The 27,850-nt window shown below is 30.8% G+C and overlaps 1 protein-coding gene across 3 annotated transcripts; it reads right to left on the bottom strand.

Moving 5' to 3' along the window:
- Positions 1 to 335: 335 nt before the first annotated feature.
- Positions 336 to 27,600, bottom strand: LOC132756088 (uncharacterized). 3 transcript variants are annotated; one of them, XM_060747088.1, is made up of 5 exons: positions 27,518 to 27,600; positions 12,598 to 13,275; positions 9,735 to 9,846; positions 3,860 to 4,022; positions 336 to 1,236 (listed from the first exon to the last, which is right to left on the bottom strand). In XM_060747088.1, the coding sequence occupies exons 2-5, from the start codon at positions 13,010 to 13,012 to the stop codon at positions 934 to 936; spliced, it is 993 nt and encodes a 330-aa protein (XP_060603071.1). In that variant the 5' UTR covers positions 13,013 to 13,275; positions 27,518 to 27,600; the 3' UTR covers positions 336 to 933. The 3 variants fall into 3 exon arrangements, with proteins under 3 accessions (XP_060603071.1, XP_060603063.1, XP_060603076.1); XM_060747080.1 differs by lacking the exon at positions 27,518 to 27,600 and adding an exon at positions 18,596 to 18,746; XM_060747093.1 differs by lacking the exon at positions 27,518 to 27,600 and adding an exon at positions 15,585 to 15,608.
- Between the last annotated feature and the right edge of the window lie 250 nt (positions 27,601 to 27,850).

Raw genomic sequence — 27,850 nt, 5'->3', positions numbered from 1 at the left:
ACAATTATTTTCATGTAACTTGTACATGTCAATGTAACATTTATTTTTGAGGTTTGTGTGACGTAATATTTCGTAACATTGTCACATCCATTCTGATGTTTATGTGACAAATTATATGTTTTTGATGTTATTATATACATGTACATATATTTTCAATGTTGTCACGTTCAATTTGATAGTTTTGTGACGTGTCAGCCTATGTCAATTTCACATGACGTATTTTGACGTCATTGTCGTATCTTATATTGAGGCTAGAGTAATATTAATATTACTATTACGGTACTTATGCACCGAAAGATTTCTTATGTATGAACTAAAGACACTGAAAAAAGCTGTTATATTTTTCATTTTTATTTCAACATACCTTATTCATACCATTCGAGAACAATGAATAACATACTTCAATATGCAAATCAGATTGAAATAAAGGAAATTTGGACCATGTTAGCCTTTATCGTTCTAGCGGCAATAATTTCTACTCATTCAACCAGTGCACACAAAGATCTGCCGGTACATCCTTCCTATCTAATCATGGTCTGCACTGTTCGATTTTCAGTAAGTAAATGATTACCAATTTCCCCGACAAATAATAATTAGTTTTATCCAAATTAAAGATGGATATCTCTATGGGTTTATAGATTTCTCTCCTTTTAATTCTGAATATTACCCCTTCTTTGCCTCATTGTGAACTTCTACAGCTTACCCCTTAATCGCCTCATCAGGAGCTTTGGTACACACCTATCATATCCATCTAATTCCCACTCAATACAAGAAACACGAAAAATATCTATATTCACGGAATGAATTATAAGACTCCTTGAATTCAAAAAACATCTGAGCAAAAAATATGTCCTTATCAGTATATAAAAATGTTACTTTTTCCATACAAAAAAATATTTGTTAATACGGAAACAACATTATAAGTTACGCTAATCAATATCGTATAGGCTTCCACACCGCTGATAATTCACTTAAATCCCCTTCCGAAGAAGCCCTCCTTGCTGGGTGTAAATTATCCTGGTGCTCATTTGTAAAATGCACGTGAAACTCGTGCAAATGATTTTGTAAATCTTGTTCGTAGTCTATATTACCCGCATCCGCGCCTTGACACACATAAAAGTCGCGCGATGATCCACCGTAAGTGCACGTGCAGTGTTCAGGCGAGTCCGTGTCAAAGGTCACCGACCGTTTCCCGTGCAGTGGTCTATGCCTGTTGTAATGCAACGGTACCAGACTCTGAAAATGAAATGACACAGGGTTAGAAACATGTTTGTCTTTTCTTTAGATCCAATGTAGGGGAATGGAATGTGTTCTCAAATTTGTTATGAAGAATTTGACCGGATGTGTGATGTGATAAATCGGGGAGAAAAACAACAAAACACACAACAACAACAAGCCAAAAGACTGGACCAATATCCCGAATAAAACAACAACAACGACAGAAAACGAAATCTTTACGAGGTAAATTATCTTATACTCCTCTAACTTAAGTATATATGTGTATGTATGTAGTTTATGCTTGATGAGTGTCCATCCGCCCTTTTAGGCACAAATGCAGCTTTCGCTGTCGAGGACAGACCCCGGACATGTCACCAATCAAGCCCTTATAGAGTTAATTTTAAAGCACAATTGGTACCTCCATGCAATTTCCATGGAGTATTAGCCAAAGATATTAATTTTGAGCCAAAAAATAAGTCACTGTACGGCGGTCAATGAGAACCTAAATGTACAGTAACCTGAGACAATATGAAAGGGTAGCCCTGAAAAGGGCTGTTCGTGCCAGCAAATCTTACTTATGTTTCGTTTTACATGTATATTTAACTATTTGATGAATGGTAAATATGTACAAAGTGCGTTATGAATTCAACAAAAATATAAGAAGAAAATATAGTAGTATCAAAGGTTTTCAGACGTTTAAAGATCCTATAACTCAATATTTTATGGTTTTATATCATAAATATAATGCTCAAATAAAGATTTATAAATATTGTAAGTTTTGAAAATGCATTATTTGTAAAGAAATTTACATTTCATTTTAATAAAGGGAGGTAATTAGAAATTAATTTTCTATAGTCTTAGTCAGATTTTTCAATAAGAAATGAATGCATATATTTTAATGATTACATTACGTGTAATATGTGCAAATATTTGCAGTATGTATTTTACATATTCTTCGATGTTTGAATATTGTTTTAGATACATAATTATATACATATATAAAATTTCACTTAATTGTGGTAACAACCTGAATTACAACATACAGGATATTTAAGTAGTTTTCATTACCTTTTAAATAAATAAATAAATAAATACCGTAAATAAATAAATAAATAAATAAATACCGTAAATAAATAAATACCGTACATAAATAAATAAATAAATACCGTAAATGAATAGATAAATAAATACCGTAAATAAATAAATACCGTAAATAAATACCGTAAATAAATAAGAAAAATAAAATAAATAAATAAATATATATATATAAATAAATAATGAATAAATAAATAAATAAAATAATGATAAATAAATAAATAAATAGTAATAATAATAATCAATAATTTGATAATAAGAAAACTAAAATAAATAAATAATAATAATAAATAATAAGATAAATAAGAAAAATAAAATAAATAAATGAATAAATAATAATAATAAATAACTTTAAAAAAAAGTACGAAACATTCGAATCTGCTGACAGTAATCAGTATTAACTTAGTGTTGTTTTATCCCTGTATGGCATAACGAATCTTTTAATCTTTTAATGCATTTACATAATTAGCACTGTGGATGTGTACCAGATGACAGCAAACTTTTCATGCAGAAAACATACAGATACAAAAACAGAAAAAGCAACAAATGAACTGTTCAGTGCAAACTCGGATGAGCTTGTTTCCATTATTAAAATCTATAATTGTGAACCATACTGTGTAAGCGAGTTCGATCAGTGCATTGAATTATTAAAATAAGCATACACATTTCTCATATTTACGAAACGCATTCCAGAGTTTGGTAAACAGATTCCAAATACCTAACTCAATATTGTAATAATTGCCTTGTAAAAATGGTTAAAAAAATGTCAATTTTGCAATGTAAACGCTGATATTGGTTGTTCAATAACCGGAAAAAACAACAACTTACTAACCAGATTAGTGAGGCTCAGGGCAAAATTTGTTGCCCGTTTATCATAGTGTATAAAGCAAGCTATGTATTTTCTGCGTATGGATTGTAAAATACAAAATGTAGTTATTTATATGGTGATGAAATTTCAGAAATTTTCCTGAAAAGTTAATCTACATGTAATTGTGAAAAAAGATCCAAATTTTAAAAGCGTTGCAACGGTTTTCACTCAAAGGTTTTCACTCAAATCGGGCTGAGAAAGGCACAAAAATTTGATTTCATTTTTTTCTGAGTATATGTCTTTAGTATCTATTGCATATCGTTATGTTGTTAAGTGTCCAAGCTAATCTATTTAAGAAGTTATTTGTGTTTTCGGCTTTTTGACCTCAGTGGAGTTCCTTTAAATCTATGCATGTATTTGACACAGTCGTAAACATATAATCTACAAACAGGCGTGAATATATAAATAGATATATCATTTGACTATTCTTAGACGCCATCTTCTTTTAAAAGATATCAAAAGCCATACCCGGTGCGAAGTTCAAATTTTGGTCATACCTTACAAAGAGTTTCCTGCATTAGACCGCCTATAAATAGAAGCAGACGCCTCAATGAATACCAAACGATATTTTCGTCTAAAAATCTTAGCAGCAAACGTAAAATATTTTATAAGGAAACACCTGAAATCCGTTACCATAGCAACAATAAAAAGTATAAGAAATTCAATGTTCGTAAATACCTGGCCTTCATTTAATTGTTCTTCTGCTAATACATGGTTAGCTGTTCCACTGACAGACGAACTGCTACTTTGCCGCCGTAAACGTCGTCTGCTAGAACTTCTGTTTGAATCGTTGGAGAAGTTGGTGTTTCTATTGAATACTTCATAGTCTTTTAAACGTCTCCTTAATTTAAGACAGAAAGAAACGTTTTAAAGACCTTATAACTCAATAAGCGATATTGGTTCTACAATAGTTAGCTCCCTTGACAACAAGTGGCAGCCATTTTCGGAGTCATTATTCAATATGTGTACTTGTAATTGATAACGTATGAAGATAAGCAATGCCAGATTGTTTGTGTTTGAGGGAAAAAAAAACAAAACAAAACAAAACAACAACAACAAAAACATTAAAGTAGCACCAAGACCAAAAAGGTTAAATCATCTTACGGACATGGACAAGTAGATAATTTAATTTTGAGAAATCTTAAGCATATAACATATTGGAAATGGCCCTTAAAATGAGACAAGAGAAGAGAAGGAGATGGGGAGGGGATGTAAAGGAGCACAAACACGAAACTACTGTAAATACATTTTTTAGTGGGACAATTCAAGAAATGTCATTTGTGCAACTATTGCCAATACTGGCTCGCAAATATTTCAATAATGCGTATCTCATACTGTGAATACTACGTGCGTGCACTTTTTGCCAATAATGAGGTGTGTAGCGGTACACATATTGCAAATATTATTTGCACAGTTATTGCCAATAATGCGTGTGCACAGACTGCAATTTCTGCAGATGTATACTGTCTGTATTCTCATTCTGCAAATACTATAAGTGCCTGCACACGTGGTGCAAATACTGTCCGTGTCGGGAACATGTCACAAATATTGCGCGTGAACATATTACATGTACATTATTGACAAAATGCACGTGCACTTGTTGCCAAGGATGCGCGTGCAAAATACCCGAGGGCACATAATATAAAATTGCTTATATTGCACATGCACACATTGCTGAACTTCAGGGCGATAGCCTAAACACTGTGTATAAATGAGTCTGACCTATGAAGCACCGATCAAGAGAAAAAATGAAACGAATAAGTTCCTCAGAACCACTGAAAGCTGATTAAAAGTCTTGGAAAAGAGTGATATATTAACGACAAAGTGACATGTATTATGCAAATAACTTGTGGGGGAAAAAGCAATCATTGTTAATCAGTACTTTCGTAAGACGCTTTTTAGTCAAATTGCAGGCGAAACCGATCAATCATTCCGTTTTTACACGTGATGAACGACGTGGTAAATGAGAATACATTGGATTGGCTTCGGCTTTCAGACACATTAAGGCTATTGGAACTGTTCTATTGATGTTAACTATGTAATTAAATGTAAACATTTAATTTTTGAGAAAGCTGACCTAGTTTTTTCTTTCTTTTTAATGCTAAGTTATCGAAATGGTATGGTAAAAATTTGCTCCCTCTGTTTTTGGTAAACATGATTTTACTTGAATATTATAAAAAAAAATTATTAGCGTATATCACATATTAAAATAAGAAAAAAAACGTCAATGCAAATGTGATCGGATCGAGAGTATATACCGAAGGATCGAGATATTTATGTCAGAAAAGAAATGCTAAATAAATTCATAAATCGTAAAGTTCTAAACATGAATTTATGATGTTGAAATGTCCCCACCGGTCTTTCAAAGTTATGCCACTCACTGTTTAGTTCACAGACGTAGGTTATTCCTCATATTTTCATGTAATGTGAAATGGCATTTGCTTGATGCACTTCGTTTGATTTCAAATAACGTTGACTTTGTTTCATTAAAAAATGTTTCTTCGCTTTGTAATTTTTCCATCTATAGATAATAAAACAATAATTGACTAGTATTAGAAGGCGTATATGCTTAATGCTAACATAATGTTAACATAGACATTAAAACGTATGAAAAAACTGTTATAAAGAATGCTTAATAACTATTGAATGATCTGCAGTGCAAATTAATGTCCAATGACTGGAACTAACCGAAAAATGAATTTGAAACAGATTTTAATGAGATATGCAATTCATGTCTAGTGCTGCAAATCCGTGCAGGGACATGAACAGTGATGCACTGTAACTTATGACTGACCGACTAGAAATTATATCTTGATATCCCAAGATTGATTGACTTTCTAAAAAAAAATTGAAGCTTGAAAGGCGCATTTTACAAATTCAGCACTTCTTCAGCGTCAGAATTGTCGGCTGCTCCAGTTTAATCTACTTTTTTTCTTGCAGCCCATCACATTACCTTTTATATTACAAGTAGGATAAGTCGAGTAAAGAAATTATTAAATGCTTACTTTGGCAAAAATGCCCCCAGGTTAATATTTGCAAACAAAATGTAAAATATATCTCCCATATGCAATGCATATAAAACGTTTTTGATACGTTCATGTTTTGCAAAAATAAAGTAATTCTTTAATATACACAGAATGAAAAGTGGAAAAAAATGCAAAGTCATTATTTTTCAAGAAATGATATATGATCTTTTGAAAATCTCAAAGCGAACTTAAAAGGACGTTCACTGTTCACCCGCTTGGTTTGCGTTATTAATGTAGTATATAAACCAATTCAAGACATAACTGTGAAAAATAGCCTCCTTGTCAATAATAATAATAAGGAAATGGCATGATTTTCAAGTCTGCCCTTGATAAAAGGGCGGACAACTCTTTGTCTCCTTTTCGCAAGATAAGGGGAATATTGTGATGGCACGGTCACTTTCCTAACAACATGTCCTCGATGCATGTATGTGGTCGCATGGTCGAAAACTTCTAATATAATGTCAACGTTTTCAAAAGCGTTTTGATACGCAACCGTCTCGTGAAAAATTATTAATATGTTAATGTTCTTAAAAATTAATTAACTAGTAATTAGGAGTTTTAAAAGCCTAATTAGGACTTTGTTACTTCTAGTTACGAATTTTAATAGCCTAATAAGGACTTCTTCTATAAGAAATAGGAGTTACAAAAGACTAATTAGGACATTGATATAACTTTGTTTCTTCCAGTTACAACTAATTAGAAAGTTTAACTCAGAAACCTAATTTACAACTTTGTTAATAAAAACCAAATACGGAGAAATAAAAAAAAATATTATGAAGAGTTAAGAAATGGAATCTAAATTAGGACTTTCTCAGTCCTAAAGAGGCGCTTCAAAAGTCAAAATATAAAATAAGCAGCCTTATTTGAACTATGAAACTTCTTATTAAGATTTTATATAAAGAACAAATAAGAATTTTGTTTCTCCTAATAAGCTTTTAAAACTTCTAATTAGGACATGTAAAGTCCTACTTAGTTTTCAGACATTAAACGTCACACCAATTCAACTTTACTGTAGGAGGTGCACCAACGGGAACCTGAGTAGAAGGACCGACGTTACGTAAGGTAACTCGATAGCTTCCTCACATGAAAGAAGCCTTCATCCCTGGCGGGATCCGAAATCACTGTGGTGAGGGGCAAGCACAGTGAGACTAGTCTGATTAATAAATTTGAAAAGAACGAAAAGCAATATACTTAAAATTGAGAATTATATGCACCTAAATGTAGCTTAGTTGCTACTATACTTCAAATAATGTTTGTTTGTTTGATCATTGTTTTGTTTTTCTTTGTTTTTTTTTTACAATTTTATTGCAACCAAAAAGGACATTTAACGAAAATTGGTGTATGATGGAAGAAAGTATGAAATACAATACATATTTATGTTTTTAGTATTAAGTATCATGTGGGGTAACAAAAACATGAACAGGTTATATGAGGATGTTGATAATAAAAATGTTCTGGAAGAAAATATTAGTAATTCATGATATAAATTCATATTAAATAATCTAGACCTATATAAACATTTTTTGTTCGTAAGAATATCCAAATGATAATTTTCTATTATTTTTATCAATATTTAAAATATTTTTTTGAAAAAATGTGCACATTGTAGACCAATCCATTTCAAAAAGCAGTTTTTCATTTTGAGTCGGCAGATGGATCGGGCATTCCATTATATCATTTAGTTGAGAGAAGTATATTTAACACGTTAACACGTTATTTCAGACATAAAAAGCAAGTTTAAAAGCCTGTTATTTTAAAAGAAGCCTTATCATTCCAATTCTCCAAAAACAAATCAGATTTTTTCTTTTGGCAACAGAAGAATGAGTGTATATTTTATAGCCTTTAGAAATATAACATGGAACTATGCTTTCATCTTCAATATAAGGAGGCATTAAACCGGAAGCCGTTTATAGCTTCCTACACTGTTTGAACTTAGTTAATTGAATTGAAGAAGATGGAAATGTATGATAGTTAACGCAAAACATCTTGAAATGTCTAAACATGATTAAATTATTATTTTCAAGTGGATTTTTGAAGAATCTGCATGTCTTGATATACTGAGGCATGTTCCAAATTAAAACCAATGTAAATACAATGCAACCTATACAGAGTTATACTTCACAATACAAACATATTTCATCTCTAGAACTACTTCTAAAGGCTTTCGAACTGCAGACTTTATTTATCAGATTGATAATTTTTTTAACAAAATAATTTGAAAGTTTAAATATGAATGTACATTAAAGCATTGATATATGATATTTTTTTGGTTGAATGATATCAAATCTCGCGGGAACTGCGAAAAAATGAGAATTTTCACTCGTATCGAAATGAGCTCTCCGCATAGATGTTATACATAGAGGATATTTAAATAGTCTCGAGTGAAATATAATAATTTTCATACTACAACATGAAAATATATCCTGTATTAATAGAAAAAAACTTTAATTTTCTGTTTATTATACATTGAATACTTTTTCTATTTTTAAACTTATGAATAGGAAGAAGTCCGGCAAGACAGATAGCATGACTCACAGCAGTGAACAATATTTTTAACAGTGAAAATACGGAAAATAAAAATACGCATTTTATTTCATCAATATTTCTCAATATTTCATTTATAAGTATATAATAAACTGGAATATAATTAACATTTTGCATGAAAATAAAACCTGTGTTTGATTTTTTAAATAATTATTTTCCTTGTGAAAAAGTATATTTTTTCACAGTTATAGACTTTATTATGTGTAATATCTAAACATTAAATGTTCAAGAAGAAAACGATCGATTTTCTACATCATCTATCAAATTTTAAAGAAAATAAATCAATTTACATAGTTTTTCACTACGATTCTAAGATTATCAGTAACGGATTCAGAGACATGTTTGCATTTTGCTAGTTTTAGGTAATATCTGTTGAAAATAATTACCTTAGGCCATGTAAAATTTTATGAAATTGTACACTTGACAACATATTTTTTCTCATTTGAATTTTTTTTAAGATTTCGTGAATATCAACTAAACTCTGAAGGAGTGCTGCTTTAAAGTTATTTCTGGCTTGCATATTCGAGAACCAGAGAAATATGTTTTCAATTTCAGAAACAGTGTCTAATTAACATATCTAGGAACATTATAATTAAATTAGCATAATAGCAATGTGGGCGGTGTTAATAAAACCGAATATCATGCCTTCGATCACTTTTACAAACATTTTTTTGCTTAAATATAATGTTGGAATGGAATGGCATTTTAATAACGATTTTTGGTATGTTGATTAGCCTTGGTGTGTTCACGAAAACTGGCTGTAGTCCGTAAACACTCCAGATCAATTAATCTAATAACATTTTATTATTACAGCGGTAATTTAATTGTTTATACAACACTAATGCGGCGTTCTATAGAATAAACTGACTTTGCTCTTCATTTATCAAAGGGGGAAAAAAGGTCAAAAGGCTTCAAGTGTGTACTTTGCTCTCTATCTATTAAAGGAACAAAAGGTCAAACGGCTTCTAGTGTGTAAAACGTACCTCCAGATTACAAATATAAGTATAATGACCACGGCTGCCCACAAGATGACGACAAATGCACCGCCAACAGCACCGGCAATCTCATCGTTGTCCAGACCAGTTTTAACTGTTGCTGAAATTATAATTAAATCACTGAAAGTACTAGAAATAAACGAAAAGAAAATACAATAGAATAATCACTGAAAGTACTAGAATAACTACTGAAAGTACTAGAATAACTATTGAAAGTACTAGAATAACTACCGAAACTACTAGAATAATCACAGGAAGTACTAGAATTGCTACCAAAAGTACTAGAATAGCTACCGAAAGTGCTAGAATAATCACTGAAAGTACTATTACTAAAATAACTACCAAAAGTACTAGAATAACTACCATAAGTACTAGATTAACCATTGAAAGTACTGGAATAGCTACCGAAAATACTAGAAAATAATCACTGAAAGTACTAGAATTACTACGGACAGCACAATAAAAACTACTGAAAGTACTAGAATAATCACTGAAAGTACTGGAATAACTACCAAAAGTACTAGAATAACTACTGAAAGTACTAGAATAATCACTGAAAGTACTGGAATAACTACCGAAAGTACTAGAATAATCACGGAAAGTACTAGAATATCTACCAAAAGTACTAGAATAACTACCGAAAGTAATAGAATAACCACTGAAAGTACTGGAATAGCTACCGAAAGTACTAGAAGAATCACTTAAAGTACTAGAATAACTACTGAAAATTCTAGTCTCATAATTACCGAAAGTACCAGAATAACTACCGAAAGTACTAGAATAACTACTAAAAGTACAAGAATAAGCACCGAAAGTTCTAGAATAATCACTGAAATGACTAGAATAACTACCGAAAATACTGGTACTAGAATAAGTACCAAAAGTACTAGAATAGATACCGAAAGTACTAGAATAGCTACCGAAAGTCCTAGAATAACTACCGAAAATACTAGAATAACTACCGAAAGTACTAGAATAACTACCGAAAATACTAGAATAACTACTGAAAGTACTAGAATAACTACTGAAAGTACTAGAATAACTACTGAAAGTACTAGAATAACTACTGAAAGTACTAGAATAACTACTGAAAGTACTAGAATAACTACTGAAAGTACTAGAATAACTACTGAAAGTACTAGAATAACTACTGAAAGTACTAGAATAACTACCGAAAGTACTAGAATAGCTACCGAAAGTGCTAGAATAACTACCGAAAGTCCTAGAATAACTACCAAAATACTAGAATAACTACCGAAAGTACTAGAATAACTACTGAAAATAGTAGAATTACTACTGAAAGTACTAGAATAACTACTAAAAGTACTGGAATAACATCCTGAAAGTACTAGAAATAAACGAAATGGGAATAAATAGATTTTTTTCATCTTTTTGACGGTCAATAAATTTTTACATTTTTTTATTCACACAGTACTGTTATGATTTTTTGAAGTGTGCAAACGACGGTTCAACCCGCTTTCTTTATAGACAGTATTTAAAGGGACAAAGCGTATCAATGAAAAATGAATTTACATTATACATTGTATTATAGAAACATTAATAAAATAGAGTAATATAATAAGAGTTATATAATTAGCAATATAACTACTTGTCAAACGGTTTAAATGACCACTTACTTGTTTGTTGTTGTTTTGTTGTTTTTTGCGAGAGAAAACCATTGATTTCGGGAAAGAAGAACTAGCATTTTCTTAAAAAAACAACACTTTTTCTTTTACAATTTCCAGATTGACAGGTTGCACTACGAACAGAGGGAGGGACCGACGGACATGGACTATATCAATCTTTTGTCTAGTGGCAGCACATATTAGGAATTATTTTCTTTGTCGTGCTTTATACACCTCATTATAATGATTTTTTACATTCAAATACCCCCGTCCCTAAAAAAAGGCTCATTTAGTAAAATTTTACTGTAAATAATTGGATTGGCTAACACTCTGATGTAAGTATTACATGTTGCCCAACCCTTTCAATTAAAGGCCCATTATGCATTTATTTTTATTTCTCAAAAGTATTTTATTCCTGACGTCCCATTTTTGTTTCAAAAACAAAGTTACTCCCTGGCCAATTACTTGAATTAACGTTTGCATCTGTTGCTTTTTTGGCAATTAGAACAAGCATACCGATTAAGTATTTTGTATGGAAAATACATGTACTACTTTGTTTACATTTTGCTTGTATTTTCACATTCAGCACTACTTTCTTCAGGTAATAAGAATCTAACAAGTATTTAAACCGTATTTTACAGTAACAAATACAACATTTGCCCTTCATAAAAGAACTCTAAATTCCTTATTGAGGCATAATGTACCTTTAAAAATAATAATTATGAAATGATTACTATATTTGCTGAAATATGTTTGATTTTTTTAAAAAAAAAAATATGATTCTACGTTATTGTATTATATAGTTTGAAGGTATCGAAAATAATATGATTATGCATTTAAAGGCACATATCATGCCCAAGAAATTCTTTTATTTAATTTTTCAAAAGATTTTTTTTTATCTTTGATGTACTTTTATAGATTTCAAAAAGTTATTTATTTTTCAAAAACCTTAAACATCGTTTTTTTCGAATGTTATTTTGTCAATTAGTACAGTGAAAATGATTTAGTATTTTGTATGGAAGTAAAAATACTACTTTGTTTACATTTTGCCACTTTTATGGCAAAACTATTTTCACATTTAGCGGTACTCCATTCAAGTAACAAGCATATAAAATGCCCTAAAAGTATAAATTAAACGTTCTAAAACTCATTCTTGCACTTTCTAAGGAAGCAGAAATTTATTCGTATATGCGGCTTTATGTGTCTTTAAAATTTTGAACACTTACACGGAGCGCCGCAAATGTCGCCACTGTAGCCGTCAATACATCCATTGATACAAGTCCCGTTTGGTTTCTCACACAATAAATCCGTGCATTCTACAGGGCACGTGGTATTACACATATCACCATAGTAACCTTTCTTACATCCGAATAAACAGTTTCCTGTCCCGCGAGCACACACATCCGCAAGTCCGCCGGTATCAACACAACTCTCTGGACATATTGTCTCACATTTAGCACCGAACCATCCCGAATCACATCCGTTAGTACAGTTTCCGGAAAGTTTGTCACACACTGCGCATGCGCAAGATGAGCAGGGAACCGCACGACAGTTGGGGTTACAAGTTTCGTTACAATTTATTCCATATCGTCCTGGATCGCAGATAGCCAGTCTGCATTTGTCACACTGAGAACACGACATATCTTCCTTATAAACTGGTATTAAAGGCCAGAAAACAATTTGTTATTTTGCTGCTTTTACATCCCTTGAGGTATTCATTATTTTGTCAACAACATGTTCGATTAATTACGTAAACAAACATAAATTCCACTCTCAATTAGGTGATATCCGACATGCAATTAATTCTATGCCCGGAAGTCATAATAACTTACTCGGAATATGTTTGTTATATTCATAACAGCATGTGTGTTTGCTTAGAACGCTGTCCTTTCTTTAAGTGGTAACTGAAATAGGAAAATAAACATTAAAACATCTGGCGCAAGAGAATCTGATTGAGTGTAGTAAATCAGCTCAACTGATGTTATCATATGTTAACATATTGTTGCAGCTGCAAACAGATTTTATATCACAATCTTTCTCAAAACTGTTGATATTATAATTATCATTGTCACAGTGCCCTTGTGATTAACCTGAACGTTTATTTGTTATACTATTAACATAATATTAATATGTAATATACTGTATTTTTCTTAGAAATGTATGTTACGTAAACAAATCACAAATAATGTTTCTTTCTTTGAATTTATTGATGGTTGAAATACAATATACGTATATGAACAATTTAACCTGTATTTCTAACTAGGTACATATATCAATCATTTAGACCCATTATGTTTACTATGTCAAATACTGATAATTACAGAATAAAAAACGTATTTTCTTTGTAAAATATTTGCTTCTGCATTATAATTAGGATTAAAATGTTCCCAAGGTCATAAATATTTGAGTATTCATTAAAAAAAAAAAACAAAAAAAAAAACGAAACAAAAAAACGGGGGCAGTGGGTGGAAAAAATGGGCATAAAGTGAAGAACTATTCGTCCAATCCAATCTATAGCATTGTTAACTATGCACATACATTGTTTAAACTTTCATATTATATCTGTATTGTTCTAAATACATATATAATAATAAGGGGATTGAAATGAATAATTTTTTATGTTACCTACTAAAACAAGGCGCAAACAGTTTGTAGGAAAATAAAGACTCTAATATTTCCATAGACGATCTAAATCATCATATTGTCGCAGCTCTCTGATAATCTAGAGATGTTCTTTTTATATAAATCATACATCATAAATGAGATCATATTTCCAATTTACATACGCCTACGTTCTTTTTTGCGGTCTAAGTTACCAGTGAAACTCAGCTGTAAGATGGTAAATTATATTCTTTCCGAGATATGTAATTTAATCGACGTAAAATGCAGAAAAGAAAGAAAGATTTATCAAGGGATTGGTAGATGTATGAATGATAAGAAAATTGGTTACGACGCAAACGGTAATTCAGCTTGTATGCAGAGAAACATTATATAGAACATTACAGCGTCCTTTTGTTATATATTCAAGCAAAGAACACCGAGTAGTGACATATAGTGTAAGACAACAAAAAAATAAATGATTTATATCATATCATATAATATATCATATCAAATACCATTGATCATATCATATATCATATCATATATCATATCAAATACCATTGATCATATCATATATCACTTCATATATCATATCATTGATCATATCTTATCAGATATCATATTATATCAAAGCTTGAGAATGGTATGTTAACGAGGCATTCATTTGTCATTTACCCAAAAGCTGGTTTTAACGAACCATTTTTTTGTTAAGCCCATCACTCAGTGAGGGACAACGGTAATAAAATAAAGAAATCATAATTGTAAGCGATAATGATGATGGCAACGACCACAGCGACAGTAATGATGATGATGATGATGATGATGATGACGGAAAAGATGATGCTATGGTATGGTATGTTATAATGAATGATGGAGAAAATGACAATGAATATAATGTAGAAAAAGATGATGATGATTATGATGATAACAATGATAATAATGATGATAACGATAATGATGACGACGCCGACGACGATGATAAAGATAAGAAAATAAATAAAAAAAAAATAAAAATAAATAAATAAAATAGATAAAATAGATAAAATTAATAAATAAAATAAAATAAAATAAAATGAACAAAAACAAAGTATGTATAGCTCTGAAATCCTTTACCTGCTATCCAATTATTTCAGAACTAAAACAAACTAAACACAAATCGTTCCAAATGTTTCAGAGCATATTTTGAAATAAATAAATAAAAATAAAATAAACACAAATAGTTCCTCCTCCTTGAACAAGTATCATTTAAAAGAATTAATAAAATCACCACTTTCACAATTCACACGTTGACGGTTATAGGAGTTTTGTCACTTTCAATCGCTACAAATTCTCTATTTTGTTAACTTGTGTTTTTGTTCCAGAACTTAAACTGTTATGTTTACACATTTATAAGCAAATTTATTTTTACATCGTCTTGTTATAACAGTGAAAATCCTTATATTATCACCAATCAACCAATCAATCAATCAATCAATCAATCAATCAATCAATTTAAACATTTTTTTACAGAAAAAATTCCTTATTTATAGTCCAATAACACTATCTAAATTCTGCTTGTCATGCACATCAGTAAAGGAAGAAACATCAACAACAGAAAAACAGAAACTTAAACCAAAACAGATACATCCAGCATGGATGTCGCGAGAGATTTTTCCCGCTTGTTCTGAAATCCTCTTTCCTGTCACATTTCTTCAAGTTCCCACATCAGATTAATTACGCCATGCTGCGATAACATCTTCTCCTCTTTTGTCTTCATCTAGAAATTAACCGTGGCGAGTATTGGAAAATTCTCTTTCGTGCAAGCAAAAGATGTTCAGTTTGTGATTTTATAGTTATTTATCAAGATAACATTATTTCAGACTTTAAGCATTTCCAAAAAAAAAAAAAAAAAAAAAAAAAAAAAAAAAAAAAAAAAAAAAAAAAAAAAAAAAATGCTAAGAATCGCCGTTCAGCCGGGTAATAGAATGTTGTTGTCATTTTAAATTTTATTTATTTTTTTTCGTGATAGACTCCTTCCTGAACAATAGAGCTAATGATTTCGTACTTTAAGAGCGTACATACTGGTTTCGAGCTTCGTACAATTTAACAAAATTAACAAATTTATCTACTCTTAATAGCTTTAACAACTTTTATGAACAGTTTCAATGTCGCGTGGAAAATTCCCATCTTGTTAACCGTATGCTGCGTTACACTGCCCCAATGTACCCACTCCCGCACAAACACAACAACAACAACAACAACAACAACAACAACAACAACAAAAACAACAAAATAAATGAATGAATGAATGAATGAATGAATGAATGAATAAATAAATAAATAAATAAATAGATAAATAAATAAATAAATAAATAAATAAATAAATAAGATGAATCAAAAAGACCATAAGCCAGCAACAGTATTGATAAAAAAGAAGAAAATGATAGGAAGATAAGAAGAAAGAAAAACATTTTTTTACACATCAAGTAGCCACAGCACTATCCAGCTGTCGAGCAATGTAATTTCATCCAATTGAAAGATTGCCGCTGGAGAAGGTTTTAACTTGTGGATAAGCTGTCCATTGGTTAATTTAACCAATGTTTGCAGGCATTCTCTGTTTTTGTAACTATGATTAAATTTTTATTGTTTGTTGAAACGAGCCCTTCACATATGTGTTCAGGTGTTTAATTTGTTTAATTTGTAACAAACCTTTTATGGCTACAGTTTCTTTTGCATGATTCAGTTAGCTTATGATTATTATCTTCATTTTTAAAACTTAACTTCAAAAGGAAAGGTTTAAAGTTATGGTACATACGTCGGTCCAACTCTTGATGTTTATGTCATTCACGTGCATTTTCAGGAATATTCTGATTTACAAAAAAAGAGGATATTCATTTTTTTCTATAAAATACAGGTTTTAGTTTCATATCGAGTGGTATGAAGAAAAAAATCATGAGTTGCGTTGCCACAAGTGAAATATGATAATTTTAATACCACAAAATAAAAACAAATCCTGTTTTAAAAGAAAAAATAAATTTTCCGTTTATTATATACAATTTTCTCTTTTTTGACATTACAATTTAATTAAGACAATACTTTCCCTTAACTTCTGTGTATTGGCTGAATTTAGAATAAAGTAGTCCGGCAAGACATCAGTGAAAATACGGAAAAATGTTTCACTGCAGTGAAAAATATTGTTTTACAGTGAAAATACGGAAAATGAAAATATGCATTTTATTTCATCAATATTCCCCAATATTTCATTTATACGAGTAGGTACATAATAAATGGTTTTATTTTGTAATATATAACATAACTATACAGAGGGTTGAAAATACTTAAAACAATGAATTAGAAATGTTAACATAGCAAACTGGTACACTATAAACAGGAAAATATGAAAAAGATAACAAAGAAATACAACTCGGAAAATAATTTGAAAATCGTACTTTTGTGCTATTTGTAACCAGAGAAAGTTGCAATGCTTTTCCATTTTGGGTCTTTTTTCATATTAGAATAATTATTCTTGAAAAACGGAGTGAGCAAATGACCTGAAAGTTTGCGGACAAGTTATTGGTCTAGACCTCCATCAAATAAAACATTAATCTCGAAAATTATTTCCAGTTCCATCAGTTTTACCAGAAATTATTTCTAACGCATTTTCCCAAATTATCACGAGAATGATGGCGTCATCCACTTCATTAAGAATTGTCACGTCAACCAGATAAAATATTGCCATAAAACAAATCAACAGGATGATAGTTTATTTTAAGAGCAAGCTGTTGTGGAAAATGACACATGAGATGGTTGACAATAAGAAATTATTTTACGGCTTTACGGTTTCAAGGATTGAAATTAACGCTATTTTTATTTCAATCTAAATACATGTAAAAAGATCGATATTCTGTTGAAATGTACAAACAGGTTGTTTAAACGAATAGTTTGTTACCTATAAAACATTGACTTAAAGTTTATTCTTTACCATTATCATACTTATCATACTTTAAACTAATTAAACATAAACTACCATTCTTTTTCTCCATACGTAAAATGTCGACACGCCGTATGATGTCATAATTGCGTGATTAAAAGCAAATGAGCCGCGTCACGACAAAACCAACATAATGGGTTTGCGACCAGCATGGATCCAGACCAGCCTGCGCATCCGCGCAGTCTGATCAGGATCCATGCTGTTCGCTATCTGTTTCTCTACTTGTAAAAGAGTTGGTAAGCGAACAGCATGGATCCTGATCAGACTGCGCGGATGCGCAGGCTGGTCTGGATCCATGCTGGTCGCAAACCCATTATGTTGGTTTTGTCATGACACGGCTCAAATGATCATGAGCATATTTTGTTTCCTCTTTGGAATATCCTTTCCTTTTATATTTAGAAGCATGATGAATAAAACATATTTGTTACTGCATCACTTGTCAATAATATGTTTTGTAATGACTTTCCCGGGGCCTTCAGCCTTCAGTGTGCTTATTATGTCACTACATATATGGATGCCCACACACCCTTAAATACCATGAAATATCGTACAAAAATGCATACACAGACTATTCTCATTTCAAGCGTGCTTTTTTATCTTAAGTAAGTTGTTTTATGCACAATATTATAATAATGAAATTTAATTTTCCTTACCGAAAACCGGACAAAATCAATCCTCCTCCTCTATTTCCAGATCAACATGTTTGTTTAATTCACTTAATCTCTGTTTAAACTGTCTCTTCACCTTATAATCTAATTTCAAATTTAATTCCAGCACTGAAAACATTTGTGGTTAACGATTTCTTCCAACACACCTTTTGTAATTGAATTCGTTTAAAACTTAACCAAAAGTAACTTGAATCGATTTTTGAACACAGCTGCACTGCATGACAAAACAAACGATGAAACAATTAAAACAACATTATGTGACCGACTTTCTGTGTTTATAGACGTTTATTGTATAGTTTTATATTTTAAGTAAATAAAATAATCCTAATAAATAAATAAATAAATAAATAAATACAAATGTAACAACACCTGTCCAAAATGTACTCAAAATACCGACAAAGCGTTCTAGTAAGACAATCAAATATTGAAAAAAGCTATAAATCAAAGAATTTCATTTAATAATACTGTAACATTTTCAGGACCGAAATCGTTACAATTTGTCCGACAATAAAACCACTTTTTACGAATTTCATTGCATGGCAATTTCTTCAAACACAACTTTAAATGTTTACCAGTGTACAGTCAATACAAAACATTCTTGAACCATGAAAAGAAAACCAACTTACATTTGCATGTATATTCTATCGAACTTTCCCTCAAAATATTAGGAAAAAACCAACACAAAAACTACAACAACAACAATTTAATGATCGTAAACAACAAACGCTCAAATATAACACAAATGTCACGGGCGATATATCCATTTGCGGAGTAATATCTTCAAAACGTCACATTGATTCCAACTTCCTGGTATTATTAATTGATGTGGGAACAACTTGCGCATTTTTTTCTGGTAATTTTATCGATGGCGAGAACTGGAAAATGTCTCATTGGACAATGTTGTCAACTACCGGATATTGAACTTGAGAGATTTTTTTTTAGATAATTGTCAAGTTAGGATGTTTTTATCTCCTTTTTTTCTCTCCCAATTATTATAAATTAATTTGAATGAAAAAAAAAGAGAGAGACGTTTTAGGTTTTTCTTAATTTTCTCGTATTAATCAATATAGGTTGCAGGAAGGTTGTTTTTAAAATCGAGCTTCAATAGATATTTTAGCTTTTAAATTAGCTATACTGTCACCAAAAACATACATAGCCAGTCAGCAAAGCAATGATAAAATTGCGATATATTTCATGAACAAGTTTTTTTTTCAAAATATGAAATGAGGTGTCTGATTTATTTAGCAATTTAATCTTGAATAAGCAATTTTTACGGATACCAGTTTAAGATATTTCTATGCGTCTTCTTATTGTATGCATAAATAGTTTGATATATTTAGAAACTTCATATTTTCCTTTAAAATAATCATTTGTAGAAAAAAAAATGATTTGACGCCGGATAAACGCAGCTGTCCTGGCTATGTATATACCAGTTTGTTATTTCTGAAAATAGGTATAACAAGTAGCACGGCATATCATTAAGAAACATTTGTTTCTCATAAATGTTACAAAAAAATCATTTGGTAACACCTATCTGTTTGAGAACTTGAATGACAAAAATAGGATGAACGAGAAATATTCCAGTGGCAAAAGACTGTATGCATTATTCAGAAAATCATCAAATTGAATAAAACTCTAAAAAGAGAAACTTACAAGACAATCATGGCAAAGTTAAGTCTCCTGCTCGCATTTCAAATTTACGACCGACATTTAACTTTCCTAATGTAATGATATGCCGATATAATTAAACATACGTCATAAACAAATGTTATGATATGCTGATATAATTAAACATACTACATAGTGTTTTTTATTTATAAGAGAATTCAAACAACCTTTGAAGCACAAGTCACCTGTATCCCTGTATTATATGATTAAAAAATGATATCATAAAATAATAGGAATATTTTTAAGCATTAATCGTATAAAATATTATAATGGCCCTCTAGTTAAAATCATGAAAAGTCAGAAACACTATGTACCAAAAACATAGGTGTTAGGCAATTTCTATAATGATGCATGAGAAACGTTCAAATTAGTGCAACAAATTGCGACATACGTACTAGACAATCATTATTATATCCAACTTGTTTGCTTAACGCACGTCTGTTTCATTAAACGACCATTGAAAAGCAGTAAAAAGCACTTTATGCACTCTGCGTCGTGTCTTGTGTTAATTAAATGAATCGCCTCAATCAATTTGATAATTAGGCGTAATGCAGCTAAGAAGCAAGAGCTGTGTCGTTAACGTGCCGGAAGTTGTGTTGTCGAAGCTAAACGTGAAACTGCAGCCTAAGGTGAGAAACCGCCTAGAAGTGAAACGATGACGAAAACACCAGTGGCCAATTGCAAGAACCAGTAAGCCAAACACCAGCGGCCAAGAAGCCTACAGCAATAACGCCAGCAGCCTAGAAGCTGGCAGCGAAAACAGCAGCGGCCTAAAAACTTTCAGCAAAAGCACCAAAGTCGAGAAAGCCTACAGCGAAAACAGCAGCGGTCAAGAAGCGGCAGTGAAAATATCAACAGCCATGAAGCCAGAAACGAAAATATCAGCGACCAAAAATCAAAAGATAAAATACGCTGTAAGTATAAGAAACACCTAACTTTGAACTTGTAATTTGCGATATATAATTATGTTTTATATATAAGTTGCATATCTTACATCATGTTTTTGCAATGGTTATAAAAATAACATGAAATATATCAAATTGTTTTTGCATTTTCTCCAAATTTCGCATATAATTTATAACTTAACAAAATGAGTTTAAATGACAAATACTACTTTTGCATTACTATTGATATTACTGTATACTTTGAATAGAAAGGGAAACTTTGGCGCGGTGCTTGTAAATTAATGTTATCATTGATTTGTACTAAGTATGTATAGATTATGTGTCGTTTTACTTTGTACTGTTAAATATAAACTTCATCATTCAATTCATTAGCACGTTAGAAGATGTCCGCTGCATTACTTTGCGTGATTACAATGCTTTCTTTTCTCAAAGCTTTGATGAAATTAATTCATTACTTCCATAATTTCCTTTATACGTGTAATTATTGTCTAGTTTAAAGATCTAGTTAATAATTTTCTCTCTCAATAAATATCAAACATAATTAATGGATATTGAATAAGAAAAGGAGATATCCAACTTTACAAATATTTCAAATATGTGCAACTTACGACCAAAGTTTCTATTAGATTTGATAAACTCAAGTTAGTTCAGTCAGGGTCTTTTTATATGAAACTCACTAGATCAATAGAAAATAACTTAAAAGATTAGTGTAAAGTTTGTTTTCAAATGAACTTTTATGTATTGGGTTTTAAGTCGCACCTTTTCTGTATCATATGGCGACTATCCATCTTTACTGGAGGTGGAACCCCCCCCCCCCCATACTACTACATCGTGCATAGTTTCAAACACGAACGGATACCCGAGTTGAGTTAACCTTCGTATGCTAGCTAGACAGCTTATTCACATAAAAAAACATCAAAAGACTCTTACGGGATTCGAACCCACTAGGAATTTGAAGTCAGCAACTTAAACCATTGAGAAACATTGCTGTATTTTGGTCGCGACCATTTATTGCACACAAACGCTTTGTCAATTCTTTAAATTTTGTCTTCTCTTTTTAACACTTATGTGCTGGAGTCAAAATTTGAAATCCATTGAAAAAGCTCTCTTTTGATGGACATACTGCCTATTTAATATATACGATAACAAAAATCAAATATCTATTACTTGAAACATAAGTGTCATAACGACATAGACTCTGAAAATCATAATAAAAATTGTTATCTTATATGGCTTTTCGAGTCATATACAATATATCAAATTCTTATTTCTAGCTTCCTGTGCTGCCAAATCTTCAACTTAGTAAATGTCGATTGGATACGATAGTTCTTTTAAAAGTGCTGATAAAAATATTACCCGCCCATTTTTTGAATCTAAAACATGTTTTAATAATACCTTAATTATCTATGTATATGGCATTACATTCCATTTATCAATTGTTTTAGTAAAGTTGAACAATTTAAAACTTTAACAACTAAATAAAGGAACATCTACAATATGGAACGGGCAAACAATTTAGATCTTCTTATGAAACATTTATACATCAGTTTCAATAACAGTTCTTTATACTAGTGAAAGTGCTTATCAAATATGTTTGTTCAACCACAATTCTTGATTTTCAAAAACTTTATAATTGGATAGCCGACGGTTGCACTAAGTTTTATCAAACATGGTGATTAAACCACTATTTCTAGATTGTCAAAGAAATAAGATTGAACCAACCCACGATTGCACTTAATTTTATCAAATATGCTGGTTGAACCACAATTTGTAGTTTTTCGGAATCTTTATTATTGGACCAACCCACGGTTGCACTAAGTTTTTGTCAAATATGGTTATAAAGCCACAATTGCAAGATGTTCACAAACTTTAAAACAGGAGAATCCCATGATTCTACTAAGTTTTATTTTTCAAACCACAATTTCTAGATTTTCAAAAACTTGATAATTGGACCAACCCACGTTTGCACTAAGATTTATCAAATATGGTGAATAGACCACAAATTCAAGATTTTCACAAACTTTATAACTGGACCCTTCTAATCTTAAATGTAGTTAGTATACTTAGTCCTCAAAAATATTGCGTCATCACTGCTTTTATGGTAATATAATTGACATCAATTTGACTCACTCTGTTTGTGCAAAAATTTTGCTGTAGGCATAGAACAAATGTCATAACATCTTTATCTTGTAAATCTGAGGGTTTCCTATCATTTAAGTTTATCATGACATATTTGCCACTTAGAAAAAAAAAAAAAAAAAAGCAATTTCAAAACATTAAATTTTACTTTGCTGTCTACATACCTAATGAATATTCAAATTGGTTTTGTCTGAAAGTTTTGAACTATAATTTTAACGCCATGGCTTTAATCTTTAATTTGTGAGTTTGTTTTTAAGTTTGTTACCTAAAACGTTTTTGATAATTTGACATTTGAATGATTCATGACTTGTACTAGAAATAATTTCTATTACATTCAAAACAATTGTACAGTATTAATGTACTAATGATATTATCTGTAAAGTCCATTTTAAAGCAAATGATATTTACATATATATGAACAGTTTTGTACGTACTATTGTTCAACACATTGTTGGATATGTGTCTTTATAGAACGAGTGATTGTTTGGACATTAATTGTTATTGAAAATTATCTCAATAAACAAGATACAAACTGAAATCATGAAACGATGCCTCCAAATATTGATCGAATGTTATATCACAGACATATTTTCGGGCAATATCATCACTTAAATGCTCCCAATTTTAATTCTGTAAAACTACATTGCTACCTGGAGCATGAATTGACAAATAAAAGTTGCTTACTTAAACATGCTACGGGTATTGACGCCGAATTAAAACATTAATTAATAGGCTGTTCGGGAAATTGTCTTTTGTGTTTATTTCATCTTGTCTTCATCATTATAGATCAGTAACGATTATGTATCCAATATGCATTGCACAAAAAACCTAATGAAGAAAAAGCAACACACAAACTAATCTCTTTCATCAATTTATAACGTTTATCTAAATACTCTAAAAGAAGTCAGCTACACAGCTCAGCAGGACAAAATAAGGCATTGTTTACTTTGATTGTGAATTATCTGCCCTTGAAATCAACAAAACTTTCAAAATTAAGGACATATCATTCAAATCCAATCTCAGTGACTCTTTATTTATTTTATTATAATATTTCTGTTATTATAAGCTAAGGGTGTGCAAAGTTAAGATGAATTTTATCACACAATTTTTATTTTGCCTATATTTCTACATGACACTGTGGTATGCGCCTTCAAATGATCAGCATTTGTAATAAAAAAGATGTAAAGATTACAAAGATCTCTTTCTTTGCATTCATAGGTAAATCAAGCAGTCTTTTGAAAAGCGTAAAAAACGTTAAGTAACTCAATCAATAGAAAAATGAATGGTTTTTCACACTGCAGATATCCTTGTTAGAATAATTCATTAGTTCACTTGCACAGCAGTATTTAGGTAGACATGTTTGATGAATCAGTCTTGTAATAAGTTTTGATATATAATGTATTGTTATAGTTCAAGTTATGTGAGCTAGTAATACTTTTCTAGAGCTCAAAATGTTGGATATTGCAGATACTATCTATATTACATCTCAACTCATATATTATCTGTCTGTACTGGCCATAAACCTTACTGTTTTGTCAAAAAAATGCTTTACGTAAATAGATGCTTCCATTATAACTGATTAATAAAAAAACAAAAACTACGAAGCACACACAGCTATTATCTTATATTCGTTAAAGAAACTTAAAATTCCTGTTATAATAAAGTATACCTGATGAAGACTTTTGAGTCGAAACGTTGTATATTTTTCAAATAAAATAATTACATTTTTAAATTGAAACTGGAGTTGATTTCTATATTCAAACTTATGTTAAAATAACGGTAATTCCAAAGCAGTCAAACTTTGTATATAATTTACAAAACTTTCATATAGGATAAAAATATATACCATGTATTGTACAAAGATTGCTGATTCGCATTTACTCAGAACCTTATACAAGAAGTGAATGGATTTTGACAAATGCGACCGTGGGAATGCGCACTCATCACAGTTTAGAAGTGTGACACATGTGCTCGGCAAACTCTAGAAAGAGCGATTGAATCTCACCCGTCTAAAAAGCAAGATGTGTTACGCAGACTCTAGTAATTTTGAGTGCAATCCTTCCACGATCAGTATAAATATCACATGATACAATTGTGTGTCAGATAATGGTCCCGTAACAATTTTTTTCTTTCTCGTGAATGAAAAGAAAAGAAAATTACAAAACATAGAATTAACAGATATTCGATTTGATATTATTCTGTAAACCCTCACAGAACACTTTATTGCTTAATAGAGCAATGTGTTGTATGATACGAGGCAGATGATTTTCTCTCAATATGAATTTTCAGCATAAAATTTATTGAATCATTTATCAAAATAAATGTTGTATCTAAATCTATATTATCTAACACAGCTGGAATTATTCCTGTTCGTAATAAAATCAGAAAAGATGATATCCATAGAAAGGTATGGAAATAAAAACAAATAGTTAAAAATCGAAAAATCGGTGATTTATAAAAAAAGTTATTAAAGCCGCAAGCTCGGTTAAATTGTGTTCATGGAAGAAAATGGAAAGTACAACGTATTGCAAGCCCCTAAGCACCGGCCTGAGCGGCATTTAAATCTCAACAATGCTTTTCTATTTTGGGTCATTTTTTTCACATTAGAATAATTATTCTTGAAAAAACTGAGTGAGCGAATGACATGCATGTTTGCGCCAAAGTTATTGGTCTAGACCTACATCGAATGAAACATCAACCCCGAAAAATTACTTCCAGTCCCATCACGTTACCAGAAATTATTTTTGACGCAATTTCTAAAATTATCACGAGAATGGTGGCGTCACCCACTTCATTAAAAATTGTTATGTCAACCAGATAAAATATTGCCATAAAACAAATACGCCAGGATGATAGTTTATTTTAAGAGCAAGCTGTTGTGGGAAATGACGCGTAAGATAGTTTAAAATCCTTATCTTCTGGAAGAAATTATTTTACGGTTTAACGGATTCATACTTAATGTAATTTTAATTTCAATTTAAATGAAAAAGGTAAAAAGATCGATAAAGTGTTTTAATTTACAAACAGGTGGTTTCTTTTTATCTGCTACCTGTAAAACATGTATTTAAAAGTCATACTTTACCATTATGTATATGTAAGTGTTTATTAGTAAGCAGTTACAAAATTATTTGGTAAAGAAAGCTGCTGTTGATAACTTCGACACGTCATATGATGTCATACATGACGTCATTAAAGCAAATGACAATGAACACAATTTTTCCTCCTTGGAATAAAGAACACTATATTTCCTTTTACTTTTTCTTATAGGAGCAAGATGATGAAAAAAGATAAATTTGTTACTGCATCACTTGTCTTGTTAATAATATGTTTTGTAATGACTTTCCCAGGCCTTCAGCCTTCAATGTGCTTATTATGTCACTACATATATGAATGCCCACACACCCTAAAATACCATGAAAAATCGTACAATATGCATAGTATTACACAGATTATTCTCATTTCAAGCGTGCATTTTTATCTTAAGTAAGTTGCTTTATGCACAATATTATAATAATGAAATTTAATTTTCATTACCGAAAACCGGACAAAATCAATCCTCCTCCTCTATATCCAGATAAACATGTTTGTTTTATTCACTTAATCCCTGTTTAAATTGTCCATTTTTTATCCACTTGATTCCCGTTTAAGCTGTCCCGACACGTTATAATCGAATTTCAAATTTAATTCCAGCACTGAAAACATTTGTGGACAACAATTTTTTCCAGCACTCCTTTTGTAATTAAATTCGTTTTAAACTTAACCAGAAGTTACTGAAATCGATTTTTGAACACAGCTGCACTGCAGGCCAAAACAAACGATAAAACAATTAAAACAGCGTTATGTGACCGACTTTCTGTGTTAAAAGACGTTTAAGGTATAGTTTTAGATGTAATCGTTAAACGTGTAACTTTTTATTAAAAAATCGAACTGTTGATATATCAATTAGCGCATATAATGAAGAAATTCAATAAAACCAAAATTGGTTTTATTTTTCAAACAATAAATAAATAAATACAAAAGGAAACAACACCTGTCCAAAAAGTACTCAAAATACCGACAAAGCGTTCTAGTAAGACAATCAAAAGTAAATTTTGAATCTTGGAAAAAACTATAACTCAAAGAATTCATTTTAAATGTTTACCAGTATACAGTCAATACAAAACATTCTTGAACATTGAAAAGAAAACTAACTTACATTTACATGTATATTCCATTGCACTATCCATTGAAATATTGGGAGAAAACTCACAGCAACAACAACAACAACAAAGATGATATCCATCCGCGGAGTAACCTCTTTAAAACTTCACATCGCTTCCAACTTCCTGGTACGATTAATTGATGTGGGAACAGCTTGCGAATATTTTTCTGGTAATTTTATCGATGGCGAGAACTGGAAAATGTCTCATCGGACAATGTTGTCAACCACTGGATATTAAACTTGAGAGTTTTTTTTTAGATAATTGTCAAATTAAAATGTTTTTATCTCCTTTTTTCGCAATTATTTCAAATTAATTTGAATGAAAAA

Source organism: Ruditapes philippinarum, unplaced genomic scaffold, assembly GCF_026571515.1.
Source record: "Ruditapes philippinarum isolate M1 unplaced genomic scaffold, ASM2657151v2 ctg745_1_1_1_1, whole genome shotgun sequence".
In the NCBI taxonomy this organism is placed as follows: domain Eukaryota; kingdom Metazoa; phylum Mollusca; class Bivalvia; order Venerida; family Veneridae; genus Ruditapes; species Ruditapes philippinarum.
The sequence above is the reverse complement of the archived record's forward strand: the minus strand, read 5'-3'. Positions and strand labels throughout refer to the sequence as shown.